Source organism: Coffea eugenioides, chromosome 3, assembly GCF_003713205.1.
Source record: "Coffea eugenioides isolate CCC68of chromosome 3, Ceug_1.0, whole genome shotgun sequence".
NCBI lineage: Eukaryota > Viridiplantae > Streptophyta > Magnoliopsida > Gentianales > Rubiaceae > Coffea > Coffea eugenioides.
The window spans coordinates 9,231,825-9,251,315 of record NC_040037.1 but is presented as its reverse complement, the minus strand read 5'-3'; the positions used below and the strand labels follow the sequence as shown (position 1 = coordinate 9,251,315).

The 19,491-nt window shown below is 34.9% G+C and overlaps 2 protein-coding genes across 2 annotated transcripts; one reads left to right on the top strand and one right to left on the bottom strand.

Moving 5' to 3' along the window:
- Positions 1-5,915: 5,915 nt before the first annotated feature.
- LOC113765964 (F-box/kelch-repeat protein At3g23880-like) lies at positions 5,916-7,046 on the top strand. The gene has a single exon (XM_027310200.1). The coding sequence runs from the start codon at positions 5,916-5,918 to the stop codon at positions 7,044-7,046; it is 1,131 nt and encodes a 376-aa protein (XP_027166001.1).
- Positions 7,047-14,163: 7,117 nt separating this feature from the next.
- On the bottom strand, positions 14,164-15,040 carry LOC113765596 (protein BOBBER 1-like). The gene has a single exon (XM_027309825.1). It carries the CDS (start codon positions 14,977-14,979, stop codon positions 14,290-14,292), a length of 690 nt encoding a protein of 229 aa, XP_027165626.1. The 5' UTR covers positions 14,980-15,040; the 3' UTR covers positions 14,164-14,289.
- Positions 15,041-19,491: the final 4,451 nt, after the last annotated feature.

Below are 19,491 nucleotides of genomic sequence, written 5' to 3'. Positions count from 1 at the left end.
GCAAGTGTTGCCAGAGGACAAGATTAAAATTTTTGGACAGGGGATTTATATTCCAGTAATGACGGTTTAGTGTCATGAAAGTTTTTCTTTTTCTTTTCTTTTTTTGGTTGATCAGAGCACTTATGGAAGGCACCATTTCTGCAATTCGTACGTCTTACACTTGAATTGCTGCCACATAGCAAAAGAAATTCTAATCACACGCTTAGATACATAAGTAATTGGCCTTTATTTATATTCTAGCTGTTGCAGTACATAAGAATACATATACATACATAATATATGTGTGCGCACGCGGGCATATATCTTACAGGAGCAAGCATTATAAGTATATACGATGGTATGTATTTGTATTTGATCCAAAACATGATCATGACGGAATTAGTGGAACATTGATGTTGGACTTGATGAATTCAACGATGGAATCGTTTACTCGAAATGATATGCTCAAGGCAGCATCAGGAACTGAAGGTGTGGAATTGAAGAGAGACTGAGGGACGTACTGAATTCCTGGATTTTGACTGTTGAAGCTTGCACAAAGGAGGGCCTTTCCTTCTCCAACATCAATTACCATGTGCAACATCGCCTGAGGGATCACAAACACCATTTTGGGCTTCAAAATTTTGTACAAGAAAACGCTATCTGTTGTCACAAAGCCTACAAGGATTCTCCCCTTCGTGCATACAACTAGCTCAGATGCCCGTGGGTGTGTATGCCTCCTCCTTTGAGCAGCTCCGCTTGAATCATGGATATTCCAAGACTGTTTAGCCCCGGGAAATTATTAGCTGTTGCTTGGCTGATGCTCAGCCCATAGATATTGAACACTTTGTTGTCATTCATGAAACCTTTGTAGCAGAAGTCGTCTGAAGTTGCATCAGAAGGATTCTTGCAAGGATAGTCATTCAGATTCATGTTTGAGCTTAAATTCGCGACGCAATATTAATCTTGTAGTGGAGGTGGATCAACACAATGACAAGAAGGCATTAGTGATAGCAGTGAAGGAACAGGAGTATTAGGCCGAAGAGTATCAGATGAAGATAGGAACAGGAGCTGGCCATGTATACAGTATCTGCCCCGTGCAGTCCATTTAAAGGTCGAAAGTTGAAACTAGCCAGTTCACTATCCACTGCTCAATTCATACGTGCACGAAATTAAAACATCTTTTGAAAAGAAAATTGACTGAATATATAGTAGTACCATTGGCTATTCATGCAGTAATTCTAGATGACTGAATTCTCGATCACTGCAACTTAACCATTATTAGATGGTTAGAGATGTTTCTGAACACCTGAAAATTTGTAGCCCTGTTGCCGTTTTCCAAATTTTCTCAAGGCTTTATTCCTAGTGAGGATGAATGATAAGAGACCGTGACTACGGCACTCCAGATCCTCTGTCTAGGTCACCTGTCTAAGTTAACACAACGTCGCTTTTCTATAAAAACTGATGAGGTGACCTGAACCTGTCTAAGTTGATACGATACGACATCGCTTTTCTATAAAAACTGATGACGCGGCCTTTCAAACTCTCTCCTGTTTAAGCTGTGTGTCTAAACTATCGATGATTTGCGGTCTGACTCTGCAATTATCGACTAGTGTGCATACGTATCTTATAGTACCATTTTTTTTTAAAAATTTATAATATCTTATAGTCTCCAGAGTGACAGATGGAAAACAAAAATCAAATTGCTCGATTTAATATGCAGCTTCCTTTAGCCTCATTCCCAATTTCTCAATACGTTTGAAAAACCTGCATGAGTTAAGACAATGAAATTTTTGAGGAAAATTTTTACACAATGAAATTCTTGAAAAAAATTTTCCGTCTAAGACAATTAAATTACAAAAGAGGATATCTGGGGTGACTTTTTGGTATGGATCATGTACTAGGATTTGTTATGTTGAGGTTGTTATTTTTTTTTTTTTCCCACTCGAGGATATCTGGGGTGGTTTTTGAGGTAATTTCTTTTTTACGTCTAATACAGTTAAATTTCAAAGGAGGTCAAGTTTTGAATAGAATTATGTTTATAAAAGGTAAGATTTGGGGCTATTTTCAGACCATCGTACAATTCTTTGGTCCAAGGATTGTGACTATAACATTTTAAACCTGAGGGGGTGTAGTTGTAGTTTAGCCAAAACAAAAGGAAGACAAATGTAATTTACCCAAAGTTTTATAAGATTCTTTTTTTTTCACCAAAACGATAACATTTTATTGATAATATATATTATTGATAATGTATGGGTTTATAAGATTCCAGGAATACTAATTTCAAAGCTTTTATACCTAAGTGAGGCCTCCTCTATGATTAGTGAACCTAGGGCAAAGAATATACAAAGCCCAATAACAATAAAGAAAAGAAGCATATAACCGATCCCAAGGCCCCCATTGCCTTAAAAGAGAAGAAAAATAACAAGAAATAGGCTGCACATCTTCTGTGCACTTAGGGCACAAAATATATGAAGCTCAATAATAATAACAAGGGATAAGTATATACATAACTACGGAAACTACTACATTCCTTTTTAAATACAGTACTCATGATTTTAATTCACGTATATCTTGTTACATTAGTCAGTGATTTAAACTCCTGAAATAATCTAACGATTGATAACTCTTATTCTATATCTAACGATGAATTTAATTATATTGGTACAATACTCAAAAGGTATTGCAGAACTCCCCACTATCTAATCCCAATAGTTTTCAAAGTGATAAAAGAAAAAATAAATGGACTAGACTCCTCATCATTGCATTGGAGAAAACTTCTCCCCATTACACTCCAAAAAAATTAATTTAAAATTATTTTTAAAAATCAACACCGTCCATAATATATTTCATTACTCAATGTTAGTTATACATAAAACTTCACACGAAGTTGACCATGTTTTGCCGTCTGATTAATCATTATAAATTTTGTCATAATTTTGTCTTATTTTTCACCATTCAAATATTTCATGAAAATTCAATGTCAAAATATTCTTAAAAATATATATTTTGAGTATGCTGATCTAGAGATCAAAAGAAAAATAATGACACAATCACATAATTTTACAACATTACACAAAGTTGGATATAAATGAATGGATAGAAATCTAATGGAGAGAATCCTAACTCATGAAAAGATAACCCCAACAAAATGCATCTTCCGCTAGACATACATGAGGAAATTCTCCTCAGGCTTGAATTGAAGGATCTCTTGAGATTCAAGTGCATCTGCACTCTGCAGTTGCTGGAATGATCCAATCTCCAGTTCTCGTTTCGCCTGTCCACGACTGGTGCTATCAACAGCCAACCACGAGAAGAAGCATCTAGGATATGATTTATGACAGGACAAAACTGAGAGGATACTGGCGCTCAATGTGCTTTACGACGGTTGCTTTTGGATGATGCTTATATGCAACTTTTAGGACTGGTGAGAAATTTGAGATATGGATGATGAAAGAGTATGGGGTTGAAGAATCTTGGACAATATGGATGACATTAGAAGGATTTGAAGCCAATTCAAGTTTTTTAAGGGCACTAGGATTTTTGAAGAATGGCCAACTAATTGTGGACGTTAATCAAAACTATGTAAGGCATAACTTTAAGGAGAAGTCTGCAGAAGTTGCTAAAAAACGCAATGCCGAATGCTCAGATACAATTACATATGTGGAGAGCTTGATTTCACCTAAGGCAGTTAGTGTTCAAATAGCCAGGAATCAAAGTATATATGATACCAGGCAGCCTAATATTTTTTTTTCCTTTTTTGATATATGCACTTGTTTTCAGTTGTACACTTGCAGATTCTGTGAGATTAAGGATTTTAAGGTAGTAATAGAACTTCACTTACAAATGTCAAGATCTACTCTTCCTTGCTTATGCTCACTAGTATATTATTATTCTACATAATTCACACCTGTGAAACTTCATCTCCTGATGTTGGAAATGGTTTTTATTTTTGAAAGGGAAAAGAGAAAAGATTAGAATCCATGCAAACAGCTTCAAAAGGAAAGCTGGTTTCTTGTTTTTAAAGAAGGGAATTATTGGTTCTACATCCAATGCTTCTAAGACCTGACATACCAAATTTGAACTTTCTCTTCACCAAAGATAGCAATTTGTCAAATAAAGCATGCCCAATTAATAAAAAGATAAAGGGGAAAAACATAGTGAAAAAGTACGTGTAGACAGGTGAGTCAAATTGTACATTTCTACCCTACCAATTAACATTTTGTTGCCATCTGATAAAAAAAAATTAACATTTTGTTCTCAAAAAGTAGAATTAAGAGTTACCATAGAAGCAGGTCCACTCAGTTCAGTAGTGCTCTACATAGCACTAATAATCATCTAAAAACATTCAAAGTTTTTTGTATAAAAAAATCATATCAAAAAAAGAAAGTAGTTACTTTCACAGATTTAAACCTGAATACGTTTTAGGTGTCTATATACTTTGAAAAGTGAAATAGTTAAATCTATCATTTAATCAAGAATGCCCGGTGTGTCCCAAAATTCATCCTTTATGAATAAGCAAGTACGTAGCTGGGGAGGCGAAGGGCAGCTGTCCCCCTAAAATTTTAAAGAAACCTACATTTGACTTGTCTATTTAAAAAACACTTAAAAAATTCCACCTATTTTGCCCTCCCCCACCGTGATTACTTATAATTAACCACATTTAACACTCCTCATTATAACTTTTCCATAATATACCAACCTCTAGTCTCCTAATCGTCTCCTAGTTTTAAATTACAATATCAGTTGAAATAGAAGTAGATTACAAAAAGGAAAATATAATCAACATAAAAAGGTCAAATTGTCTTTGTAACAAATACAACTTCAAATGTTATTGTATTAAAGATTCTTGTTTTCAACCAAAGAACTCCAGATTCCATTACCTCTAAAGCAAGTTCTAAAGCTATTTTTCTTTAGAAATTCTATCTATTTTATTATTGATCTTTAGGTATTAATATTTAATCAATTATTTTCTAATTGATTATTTTTTCTTAACATTCAACTTTGACAGAATTTGTATTTGTGATTCTTTTACTATTATTTTGGAAACTGCCTAGAACGAGAATTAGTACTTGATACCTATCATTCGGGTGGGTCCTCCTCTTTTTCTCACAAGTCAAAATGACCACAAAAAAAAAAATTTTCCATGAGAGTTTATGCGTAGGGATGGCAATGGGGCGGGGGACACCTCCCCCAACCCCCGCCCCGTTGCATTTTAATTCCCCCCGCCCCATCCCCCGCTCCCGGCTTCCCCCGCCCCGCCCCGCTTCCCCTGCGGGGCACTCGTGGGGTTAAAAAAATTTTATTATATAATTTCATTATAATTAAATTTGAGCAAATAATCAAGTACTAAAATATCAACACATCACCAAATTATTATTCATTGTAACTTTACAATTGAAACTCATAAAAATAATTAAACAAAGGTTATTTGAATACAATCTAATATGATAAAACAAATATAACTAAAATAATCAAGTTTTCACTTTTGATACAAATACAATCACTAAATTATTATTGTATTTTTTTTAGAAAAAAGTGTTATTGTAGTAAGTGTAGTTAGGATTTAATGTAAATATATTAATAAATTTAGTATAAATAATTAATAATTTTTATTAATAGACATGTATAATTAGTAGTATAATTGATAATATCATTATATATATAATTATGTACATATATATATTTTTTTTTTCAAACGGGTGGTGGGGCGGGGGAGTATACGCCCGCCCCAACCCCCGCGGGGCGGGTGCCCGCGATTGCCCGCCCCCGTTGCCATCCCTATTTATGCGATTCAAGGGGTTGGTACTAATCTGAAAACTTTTTAATCAAACCTACTCCTTTGATTAGTATACTTTAGGGCACAAAAATAAAAAGCCCAATATAACTAAACCTATCGTCTTCAGAGTGAAGAAGAAACACATAACAGGAAAAAAAAAATGCATGATCTTCCGCTAGAGCTACACGAGCAAATTCTCCTCAGGCTTGACGTGAAAGCTCTCTTGAGATTCAAGTGCGTCTGCAGTTGCTGGAATGATCTAATCTCCAGTTCTCGTTTTGCGGAGCGACAACTAGAGCTATCAATAGCCGACCACGAGGAAAAGCATCATCGGATTCTGCAAACGTTTCCGCTGGCCACCGTCGAATTTAATGAATGTGGTGGCCATAGAATAAGTAAACGGATTCCTCTTCCTCCTCAATTTTCATCCCATTACTTAAGGATCTTGGGTTCTTGCGATGGCTTAATATGCTTACTGAATTTTTCTGCACCCTCACTTTTTTTTAATAGCAAGGATATATTGATATGGAATCCTTCTACGAAAGAATTATTGACTATACCTAGCCCTTTTGGCCTTGTTGATCCTGAATTCTGTTGGTTCGGCCGCGATAGCAATATTATTGGTGCCTACAAACTTGTTATAGGCCTTCGTACCCAAATATATTCTTCAGAGGACCTTCCTATAATCCGTATACTGTACTCATGTGGAGGTGGAATTTACAAATGGAGAGGGATTGAAACAAAATTTGGGAGTGAAATAAGATCTTTTTCCGATTCAAGGGGTACCCATCTGAATGAAATTGTTCATTGGCCATCATCTAGTTCCTGGTTTAGTCATGTTGTGGTTACGTTTGATTTGTCACAGGAAAAGTTTGGGACAATACCGGTGCCCAACATGTTACATCGAAATAATGGCTTCACAATCGGGGTTTTTGAGAAATGCCTATGTGCAATTTTTAATTTTAGCCCCCATAAAAGATACTGGTGGGATAGATTTGAGGTATGGATGATGAAAGAATATGGGGTGAAAGAATCTTGGACAATGTCGATGACATTAGAGGGATTGGAAGCTTTTTCAATTAGGCCACTAGCGTTTTTGAAGAATGGAGAACTAATCGCGGATGTTGATGACAATACACACGTCAAAACATATGTAAGGTATAGTTTTAAAGAGAAGGCTGCTGAAGTTCTTAAAAAACACAATGGCGAAAACTCAGATGCAATCACATATGTGGAGAGCTTGATTTCACCTAAAGCACAAGTCATATGCGGAGAGCTTGGTTTCACCTAAAGCGCAAGTGTTCAACTAGCCAGGAATGAATGCCGTAATTTGGATCATGGAGAGGGCATCAACTTGTACAACAGGCAACCTCATACCTTATTTGATAATATTTCACTGGTTTAGACTTTCAAATTGTTGTTTTGGTTCTTCAATTACACTTCAGTTTTTTCACCCTTTTGATGAAGCAGCTGTTCTTAAACACTTTTGGAGTCACTGTGTCTTCTATATCCTTTGGAAACGCAGCAAAAATTCTATTTAGTTTTCTGCTAATCTTTCTCAATATCGTTCCCTCCAAGTATCAGAATTTAAGTTATCGTTATAGTTGACAAGTTCTCCACAATCTATATGGCAATATTCAACTGACTCATAACATTGTCTGTATACTGCTAATTTTGATAATAATCTTTGGCTCACAATTAATTATGAAGAAAATGCAGTTTTTTTACACTCATTATTTTTTTTTCACGAAGCAGAAGTCACAACAGAAGGAAACATCTTTTTTTTTTAATAGCCCTTTTTGTCAATAGACAGTAACTATGTGAAACTTGTGGGTTCTTAACATGGTTTAATGTGCTTATGCGAATTTATCAAGTAATAATGGAAAATACATTCATATGGACTCAAGAAACATGCTTTGGATCCATTCCTTTTATTTTTACTTGGTACCGAGTTCCATTGGTTTAGTTGCGATGGCACGTCCAATTCATGAACTTGTAGCAGCCAACAGGCCTTTCTAGTTCAATGGAGGTTTATATGATTGGAGAAGGACTCATAACCCTGTGAACATAATGGAAGCAGTTGAAAGGAGGGCTAGATTTCTGGTCGAAGTGTTCGTTGGCCAACATCTGAAGAACAATGCTGCAATATAAATGGTACATATGTTATAGCATAATTTTTCAACGGGGATAATTGGAATACTCCTGCACCTAATGCTTCATGAGTTTCCGAGGATGCCTTTGAGGTATGGATCACAAAAGAATATGGGATGGGACTTGGAGAATCCTAGGCTTATAAGTTGACAAAATTAGAAGAGTTTCATGCCAATGTTTAAACTTAGAGAACTGATGGTGAATTTTCTTTCCTTTTCTTTTTTCCAGTTTTGTAGGTTGATGTTGGATGTTGACAGCATTAGCAAGGTTCAATTTTGGCAGGAAGATACAAAAGTTGTCTAAACTCACGATGATCGTCAAATGTTTGATCCATTGCTAATGTTGAGGGCTTTTGCTCACCAACAAATAGTATAGATTAGTTATTTCCATGCCATAATGATGATCAAAGTGGATGTAGGAACTAATTTAGCTAAGGCAGGCATAATGACATTTTTGTTATCACTATCTTGCGGACAATTAAGATTCTACCAGAGTATAGACTAGTACACTTCACAGCAAATTCTGTTTCACCAGTTTATGTGACATGCTCCAGAAATTCTACCAGGTTTTCTGTTTTTCCAAATCATCTTTTCTGTCCTAATCTGAAATTTACATTGCAATATATGTTTTTGCCACACTTGAGGCAAAAAATCAAGAAAGCACAAGAAATATATCTTTACTACTACTTGAATCAACAATCAACTATCACCTCTAGATGCATACTATTGAGGCCGCTGGGGTATTTGAAGAAAGGAGAATTAATTTTGGATGTTGATGGAAGAACGTTGGTAAGGTATGATTCAGATGTGCGGAAAGCAAAGATAACTCAAACTCATAGCAATAATGAAAAGTCTGGTGCGATTACACATGTGGAGAGCCTGATTTCACCAAGAAATAGCAGACAAGCAGCATCCAGGCCACAAGTACCTGTAAAGTAGGCGATGCCAAATTTCACTCTTAACATAAGGTTTTCCAATTATGATGTTCTTATATATTTCGCATTAGTTTGGCATTTATTAGAAGTTGTCATTATGGTTCTTCGGGGATACTTTATTCAAAAACTCTTTTTCTTGGAAGTGATACCTCTAGAACTCTAGAAAACTTGAGCAAATTCGACCATTTACTGAGACTTGTACTGCCATGATGTACTGATTCCTTCGCTTTATTTGCCGATGGAACCTTGGTCTAATAGATAAGAATAAGGTTTAGGGTCTAGAAATTAGGAATCTTGGGTTCTATTTTCGGTGCTCCCTCCACATTTCTTAAATCTTACCTCTTCCCTACTAGAAAAAAAAAATTTCTAATTTTTTTTAGAAAAAGCTTTCTTTATAAATCGCCGAGTTTCTATTTGTTCCTCACCTTTTTTCAAAAAAATTTTCCTCACTTTTAATTACGTCCAATGCAAAGCTTGTTGTGTGTTGTAGATTCTTTATGCATATCGTCTTGTCGTCCCTCTTGATTTCTTTAACCTTCTTAATGTCAACTGGCCTACCAAAGCAGTGCTGAAACACACTGTTGATAATATTAATTGTGCTTCAAGGATGCTTTACATTAAAGTTACTCTCTTGGATCAATTGTTTAATTTATCAAAGGTGGAGGGAAAACCACAAGTGCACGCAAAATTAATGAAAAAAAATACATAACTTTTTTTTTTTTTTGTATGCACATATGGTTTCCTCTCCATAGTACCGTCACACAACTCATCCATGGTATGGATTCCCTGGACCAATGATTGATTATATTTACACCAAATTCCATATTTATACTACTTTTTCATTTAATCCGATTGAGTCATTGAATACTGTTGGCCACCAATGACTTAAAATCTTGGTGGAGTAGAAGGTTAAGAATTCAAATCTTACTTCCAATCGCTTTATCACAATGAGCTTCCCAAATTCATATGAGTGTCTAGTGTACACGTTTGATTCGATAATGGTTCAATCTCTGACAATTCCCTCTTTAACTCAATTGGATATTCCCATAGAACAGGCTAAAATAGAAGTAGTATAGACGGTCACAAATGACAATTGACAGAAAAAAAGGGATTAAGTCATTGATTGAATAAATGGAGAGGATGGTTGATTCAAGATGGGCGCCTTTCAAAGATGCCAAACTACCGGTGTACGAAGAAGATCTAGTTTACTGAACCTTGCTAAAAGGACTAAATCAACTAATGAAAGAGTTTGAGGGCAAAACCCATATTGGTTAAAGAATAATCTCGAAAACCTAAATAATTGATTTTTCCCATCTTGAATAAAATAGGTTGACACAATTTTTTCCTGAAAAAATAAATTCAAAATTTTAGGAAGAAAACTAACATTTTAGGCACATATCCACCCAAAAAGAATAAAAGTTTAAAGTTATAGAATATTTTAATCGATTTGGACATAAAAAATTTTGGGTCTGAAATGATAGAATTATTTATTCAAAATGGGGTAACACCACAAAGTTACATTTATCTTAATGGCAAAAAATAATAGATTAATCACTTTAAAGAATTAAGTGGGTTATTTTGTACAAAAAAAAAAATAGACCAAAGATATCTAAATTTGAGCAGCAGAATAATCTTTGGGCAAACGAATTAGAGCTTGAATTAACACTTGAAGTGACACTTTGAGCAACTTAGCATGAGTATTCACAACAAGACCAAACTATCACTTCCTCATTTCTCAATCTTTGAATAGTTTGAACAGCTCCCAAATAACTCCCAGCTAGACTCGAATATTGAATGTAATTCCATTTAAACCCAATGAGATCACAGTCCGTAATTTTCCTTGTAGCTACGGACAGATCTCAACCACATGGTAGCTTTCAAGTAAACGGGTTATTACCCGCCAAAAACGAGCCTAGCTTCCGCAAAGTCCCTTCTATGGTAAAACAAACTTAGCTTCGTTTATCTTCCCTTTCCCACCACTCTCATACCTTCTTTACTGCCGGCATTTTTTCTCCTAATACAGCTCTCTTTAAGCAAAATCCCAAGCCTGCTGTTCCTCTTCCTTTTACTGGTATGACACGATAACACGACTGGAGTACGATCCAAAATTAATAGATATCAACACAGCCCAAACTTCGGTAGATCATTATTGGGTTAACTTATTGGATTTTAGTTAGATTTGATTACAATTCTTTTTGGGGTGAAAAAGAATGCAGATGGAATAGAATAACAACTACACAAGTTCCGGGTGACCCGCAATAGTATCCGAGAATTGTGGGTTCCTGCGATGGCTTAGTTTGCTTATTTCGTTATGATTACAAGGTAAGACATCGTATGCTTATATGGAATCCTTGCTCTAGGGAGTTCCTGAATGTTTATGCACCTCCTTGTATAATTAATTTCTATTGGTTTGGCTGCAACAGCTTCACTACAAAAAATGGTACTTACAATCTAGTAGTAGGATCAAGTTCTGGAGAATTGTAGGTATTGAAATCTGATGGAGGTTTATACAACGAGAGATGGGGTACATTTTCAGTGCACGGATGGATGGTCTTGGAAGCGAGTGGTACCTTCCTTAATGGTATCGTCCATTGGCCAGCTTATGAAAAACCTAGGCATGTTGTGGCTTGGTACGATTTGTCAGCTGCTGAGGCTGGGAAGATCGAATTTCCAGTCGAAATACCAGATTATCGTCAACGATCCTTTACATTGGGAGTTTTTGACGGATGCCTCGGCGCCATTTGTAAACCTGATAAGAATTTCGAGATATGGCTGATGAAAGAATATGGCGTGAAAGAATCTTGGACTAGGTTGACACAAATAGAAGGATTTTCCAACTATGAATTTTTGAGACCTCTAGGGCTTCTCAAGACTGGTGAACTAATCATGGATTGTGGTGCAAGAATATTTTTAGCATATGATTTTGATGGGCGGATCAGGACTGCAAACCTTATCAGAGATGATAAGGGCAACTACACTATGTCCGATGCTATAACATATGAGGAGAGTTTGATTTCACCAGCCAATAGCATACAAATAACCCCAGGTATACAGTAAGGTGATACCCAAGGAATAAGTTATATTCCTAAATTAAGGCGGATGGTTTCTTTGAAAGTTTTGATATTGGTTTGGATTGGATAATACATGAAGTTGTTGTTCTGGTTCCAGTGGGCTTAGTAACAGGGAAGGTAACGCCTAAAGTGTAACAGATGATTCAAATCGTTTTTATATCCCCTGTCAAGCTTAATACTGGTTAATCTCTTTATTTTGTTTAAGAATGCTGTCTAAATTTTACTTCAATTAATTAGCCGTTCATCTCAATTTTTTCGCTCTAGCTCGAAGTTTATGGTGTGATTGTATTCTTTCTCGAATTTGTCTTGTATGATTAATCTCCTTGTGTATGTCAACCTGTACCCAAACACCAAATACTCACACCTGTGAACCCGTACATGAGAATCGGCTAGCATTGATCTAAGGAGCAAATTGGAAAAACTTTTCTCATGTATAGTATAGTGAACTCCAAGGAAAACTGAAAACAGACTTCAAGGACTTTGATTCTATACATATCTATTGAAGTTAACTTTGATTGTATAGATTTTGAAGTTGCCTTTACCCTTTTGCTTCATGAATATATCAAACTTTTTGTAGTTTTCTTTTGATATATCTGTCATTTGTTAAAGTTAAGTTGGTCGCTTTCCTAGTTAGTAGTGGTGCTTCTTGTGGATTTAGGAATTTTCTCGAGTGCCATACAAATTTTAATTTGTAGGGAGTGTAGTAAAAATTCTCCCACTGCCTGTAGTTTTTCTCCTCCTTTGGCAAAAGGAGACACCAAAATGCAAAACATCCATATTTGCGGTTTCTTGCTTTTAGGTTTTATATGTGGTTAATTAGAAACAGTTAATTTGATTAATTTGTACACGTGCAAAGGTTAATTCTTGCATCCCAAGTTCTTCATGAAAAACACAGTGCAACTGAATGGATCTTGATGGTTTCATGTAGACAAATTTCCCATCCGGTAGAAGGTGAGTAGTTTTTGAGTTCGTGAGATTGGAAGCAAATTTGTATCTGTAATTTGTGGTCATTTTTTGCCACTTTTCTTAAATGATACATGGCTGGCATTTTTTTTTTTCATACAAATTACAGTCAAGGGCAAAGCATGAATTTTCAAAGTAACCAAAAATTTACAAAAGAAAAAAAAAGAACTAATAGAAAAACCAAAGCTTATGTAACAGAAGAGATCTTCTGTCACTAATTTGCTTTGCAACCAGGTACCTTAAAGTTCTTAAGGAAGCTGATAATAACCATTCAAGATCAACTTTCCATTGTCAAACAAATAACATGGGAGGCTTCTTTGTATAATCAATTCAAAGTCAATTTTGATGGAGCAATCTCACAAGCGAAGGATGTTTATGGTGTTGGAATAGCCAATTTCGATATAGCAATCTCACATGCAATAGTGATTCAAAACCATGCTTGTGATTGGATTATCACAGAAGCAGTCACTGCAAGAGATGCTTTCACTTTAGCAAAGACCTTGATGATTCCAAATTTTATAGGTGATGATGCATCTAGGATTGTCCAACTTATCAATCGTAAAATGATGATCTCTCTACCATTGGCACAATCATTGAAGAGTTACGGATCAATGCTTTGCATGATCCTTGTTTTTTTTTTTTTGTCAAAGCCAAGAAATGACTTGTGATAACTTTACAAATCTTAACCCAGCAGAAAATCATAAAAGCCAACAATTTTTATGGTTCCTGCAGGAGACTTATAAACCTATCCCAAATCCCCCCTATCCCCGATGTGGGATATCAACCTATGCATGATCCTTGTTTAATTGATGCAAATTGTGTTCCCGAGGAAGTCAATGAATTTGTTTGGACAACAAGAATTTGAGAATCTTCAGAGCCAACTTTTACTTCATGGACGTAAAAAGAAACCCCATGTAATAAATTACAGCAATATAAACCTTCAAATTGCAAAACAAAATACAATATCTAGTAGCCCATTACCAAAAAAATAAATAAAAAGGGTTAACCAAAAGACACGTAAAATGGGATTACCAAACCAAACGAACGTAATTGCACAATTTGATATTTGCATCAAATTTTCAATTATGATCTTATCATAGCCAACTAAAACAAAAGTTTGCCAAGGCCAAGGTAAATTAAGCAAACAACCCTATAAAAATAATAATAACATCAAACCAAGATATACCACCACATTAATCCAACTTAAGGATTCCAAAAAAAATTAAAATAAACAAAACAAATCAAAAGCAGTAAAAATTGCGTGTAAAGAGAACAAAATCCAACCACAATAGACCAAATTTGGCAAAATTAACAAAAGCCTATCTGTATAATTATAGTTTAATTGATAATAAGACCCTAATTAAACTACATTAGAAATAACTGCTTAAATTTTTTTTAAAAAAAAAAACTAAATTCTATTTCTGTCGACCACCCAAAATCTTAGACCCTGAAAAATCCATATTTGGAAATTGCTCCTTAAACTTCTTCATCAGCTCCTGATTCTGAATTTCCTCGCTGGTCGGCAACCCTAGCTGTTTCTGACGCTGATCAAACATCATCTTCTCCACCGCCGATCTCGTTTCCATGTCCAAATCGGAAAGCTTGCTCGGCTCCGGCTGAACTTTCTGGGTATCGATTTCCGGCCCGCCTTTCAACAAGCTCTTCCACCAGTTGGTTTTGTCCTGCTTCGTCAGCAAAATCGAGATATCGTTATCCTCCAAACTCCAGATAGAGTCCTGGGCTTTGACAAGGCCAAAGAACTCGCCGTCGAGGATCGGAGGGGAGTTTTTCAGTCCGACTTTGATGCGGTCCTTCTTCACATCGCAGACGACGAATCGCGACTTTGTTCCCGGAGGAACGGGGACGGCAATGGTGACTTCCTGGAGAGATTGGCCCCATGTGTAGTTTTCCATGTCGAGCCCGTTGGATTTGTTTGGAGCTAGACGCTCCGGCTTGGGAGGCTCTTGGTTCTCTCCCTTTTTCTCCTCCTCCGGCTCGGGCTGGTTAACTGGAGGGGTCTGCTGCTGTTGGGACTGGTCGACCGGAGAAGTCTGCTGTTGTTGGGGTTGGTCGTCGCCGGCGTTGATGTCGGAGATAATCGCCATTGGTGAATGTCGGAGACAGGATTTACTAGGGTTTCCCGAAGAAGTAGTAAAAGTATAATTGATTGAAGGAGATAATTTCAAAGGGGGAGGAAGGAGTTGTATTTATAGATGAGTGAGAGGAAAATTGATTACATAGAGGATTTGGCCAGGGAATGTTCTAGAAGTCCTTTTCCTACGATAATTTGGTTTTTTAAATTCTTTCTTTCCTAAAAAATACAAAAATTTGTCTAAGATCAAAACCTATAATGATTGGGATTTTATTTTTAAGATTTTTAGAAATTTACTAAACTTACTTTTTATAATTATGTTAGGACGAAGTAAGGAGGGAGAAATTATTTTCAATATAAACAATGTTTAGAATCAGAAGTGCATTTCCTTTGATTATTTGGTTTTTAAAATTTTTTTTCTTTCTTGAAAAAATGGCTAAGATGACACGTATAATAATTGGGATTTTAATTTTAAGATCATTAGATAATCAGAAGTGCATTTCCTTTGATTATTTGGTTTTTTTTTAATTTTTTTCTTGAGAAAATGGCTTAGATCACAACCTATAATTGTTGGGATTTTAATTTTATGATTTTTAGATATTTACTGGAATTACTTTTTATATTTTTGTTAAGACGAAGGAAGAAGAGAAAGATTATTTTCCATATAAATAATGTTTAGTTTTTTTTTTCTTTTTGTAAGTAGAAGGTCTTAAACCTATAACTCCTATTTATAATTCCTCCTCCTTACCATCTAATCCAACCCAACCCTCCTTTGTAAATAATGTTTAGTTGTATACATTATTAGCGTTAAAGTTAAACCATTAGCGTTAAGGTGGTTCAAATTGCATTTGCAATCGTATTTAAAATTCACTAGACATGTGTTGATTGGTGAGAGAAAAAATAAAGCCTCAAACTTGACTCAACAAAAGTTTATAGAGAGGGGGAAAAAAACAAAAACAAAAGCAAAAAAAATGGTAGGGGGAAAATTAAGCTAGTAAGGATTACATTGATACAATAGTCATTTACGTAAAAAGAAAATCATGTCACCTGTTCATTTTAGCTAATAATTGAATTTGCTTCAAAAAGCTAATAAAATGAAATTAAAGAATAATATATAATAACATGTTTTTCTAAATTAAGAGTACAAAGCATTTGAGACCCAAGTAAAAAGCATTATTAGTGAACGAATTCGAAGAAAAAGAGAAATAGGTAGGACTAAATCCACACTCCTACCATTAAGACGACAATAAATTGGCAAAAGAGTTTTTTGTCAAGTTTTTCTCCAATAACAATTTTAGCTAATGTAACTCAAAAAATTGCACAAAATTTTTAAAATACACACTTCAAAATATTCTAAAAACACACAAAAAAATTCCTCTTCTTTCCTTTCTTCTTCTTCCTTCCCCCACCTCAACCCACCACCATCTTTGCCCCCGGCCAACACTGGCTAGCACCTCTATCCACATCGTCGCTGACCTCCTCTTTTTTCTTTCTTTCTTTCTCTTCTTCCTCTTTCTGTTCCCTCTCTCTCCTCTGCTCCTCCTCTCTCCCCTGCCACCTTTCCACTAATTTACCACTGTAGTTTCTAACAAAACCAATTTCGCACAAGGCTAATTACTTAATCAAATAATAAAAATTTCGATAAAACAATCCCAAACCAAATCTGAAATAAATTAAAACACTGTAAAAGTATTTTATCCCAAACTAGATCTAAAATAAATTAAGATACTATAAAAATAGAAAATAATATAATATATCATTTGTCCAAATATAATAATTCCAACTTCACACAAGTTAAACAAATTCATTTAGAATTAAATGGTTAACACCTTTGGGGAAAAAGAATAACTTAATTTAGTTATATAAAATACTTTTATATTTATTAAATTATTTTTATTTTGTAAATAGGTTATCGGGTCAACCTTTGGGGTGACCTAAATTCGACTTGTTTTTTTTTTTTTTTTGGATTCATCGAGTTTGACCCGATTCCGACCCGAACCCACGAAGTTTCAACCCAAATTTATTAATTTCGTGTTAGGTTCATGTCGAGTTTTCAGGTCGTGTCGAAAATTACCATCCCTAGATGAGTGGTGGAAAGAGAGAAAAGGGGGAGGAGGTGGCAATGGAGAGGGAAGGAGGAGAAGAGAGGAGAGGAGAGGAGGGAGAAGAGAGGAGAAAAGGGAGAGAGAGAAAAACGCCCAAAAAAAAAACCTCCACCTGTTGCTGACACTAGTCACCGATTGAGGTTTTGGTGTCGGTGGCTAGTGGTCGGGAGAGACTAAGATCAATGGTGGGGTGAGGGAGAAGAAAATGAGAGGAAAGAAAAAGAGAAAAAGGAAGAATGAAAAAGAAAAGGAAACGAAAAAAAAAAAAGAAAAAAAATTTTACACATGGGTAAAAAATATCGCCGACCATTAAATTGTTACTCGCGATCATCAAACAATTTTTTGTCACAAATTACCCACTAAACTAACTAACCGGAACACCTGTAACCATTTCATCAATTATTGCTCTTAATCTATAAATAATTAGAATGTGTGTCAAAATGCAAAGGCATATTTGTCCACCATGAATATTTTTTTTTTTTGTCAAAGCACGGTTCTAATTATTTTGTAAATTAAGAGTAATAGTCAACGAAATGGTCACGAGTGTGTTGATTAGTTAGTTAGTGACTAATTTGTGACGAAAAATTATTTGGTCAAAAGTCAACACGGGCAAGTATCCTAAAAAGTTACAACACGAACTAGGATTTTTTGCCCTTTTACCCCAAAAAGTTACAAATTCTATAGTAAGTTGCAGTAAAATTTTAGACAAGCACGCAAAAAATTCATTTGTCAAATGGGGCCAAAGTCCATGGGAGTTTGATACAAACTTTTTTCAATACAAAAACTTATAGTTTTCACACAACAAGAGATGTTTAAAAAATTAATTACAAATTTTAATTAATTGAAATTGTTTGATACCGTCATCCTAATTATTGATCCGCTAATATTTTCTAAAATTATATTTCAGTCAACTTTGATGTAAACATGCCAATAAGGTAAAAATATGTTTTAACACAATTTTAAAAAAAAAAACCTCTGATCTCCTCTTACATGATAGAAAAGGATAAAAATATTCTGTCCACCAAATAAGACAAAAAATAAAAATAAATGCCATCAAAGTGAATGAAAAAAATGTCAAAAATTTTAAAACCATTCATAATGATGTTTCTAAGTCTAAATTATCATGTTTCAATTGGAACACTAGGACCCTTTGATCAGAAGGACTAGTTGATTAGATGAATGATTGAGCTTTTTTGATTGATTGTAATAGTTAGGTAGTTGAACATTATAGTTGTTAGGCAAGTGAGCAGTCTGTTAACTGGTTTTGCGGATGTGTCAAGTCAGTTAGATACCTGTATAAATAAGCAAGGCAGGAGTAGAAAAGCTGGCATGATCATTAACAACTACACATTTGCTTTCCTATCTGTAGTTTCCATATCAATCCAATACACTGCCTATTTTCTTGAAAAGGTGTTCATTCATCTTTCTGGAAAAAGGGTTAAGACTTCAACTGCTTTACAGCATTATAGCACTATCTATTTTCACCAACCAAAAAAAAGATTAGTTTTTTATTGCAAAAGTTTGTACCAAACCCCATAAATGATATAGGTTTTTTGTTCATCTTATTTATAAGGGTGTGGATTTAGATTAGGGTTGGGACTTCAATTATTTTACTGCATCATAGCACCATCTATTTTCACCAAAAAAATAAAAAAAAAAACTAATTTTTTGTTGAAAAAGTTTATACCAAACCCCATAAATGTTATGCGCTTTTTGGTCAACTTGGTTACAAGGGTGTGAATTTAGATTGTGAAGGTAAGGATTTAGCCACAGCCAAGAGAAATTAAGCAGCACATAAAATTGTTGCCAGCCAACAATTCCTCATTTGTGAAAAAACAGAAAGAGTCTGTTGGATCATCAACTTTAGTAGTATTTCATGTATTAAGTTGGCAATAACATGCTGAAAGTGACCTGCTTAAATTTCTAAAGCAAATTCTTGCTTTTCCATATATAAGATGTACTATAATAGCTTTCTTTATCTTATTATGGGAAAAAAAAAAAACTGATTGGGTACCAATATTGTCATTTTAGTTTGTGAATCGAGTTTCTTTCCCTTCTACTGCAACATCTTTTAGGAAAATTAAAAAGGATTAAATGTGGTATTGACTATTGGAGTACTACACAGCTTTCATTATAGTTTTTTTTTTTTTTGTCAACTTTTATTATGATGAATTTAGGATGTAGCAAAATACCTGCAGATTAATCAACTGGTTGCTTATTATAGTTACAATATGTAATATTGCTCATTACATGAGTGTAATAAGCAATTTCAATTACTTGTTTACAAAACCTTTTGCTTTTACTATTGCTTGTATAACTTGAGTTGTAAATACATAACCATCAAAAAAGAAAATGGATTTTCCATGTTTTAGTATAACTTTGTCTGATACTCCCTAGCACTGAGTCCCCTTGGATTGAAG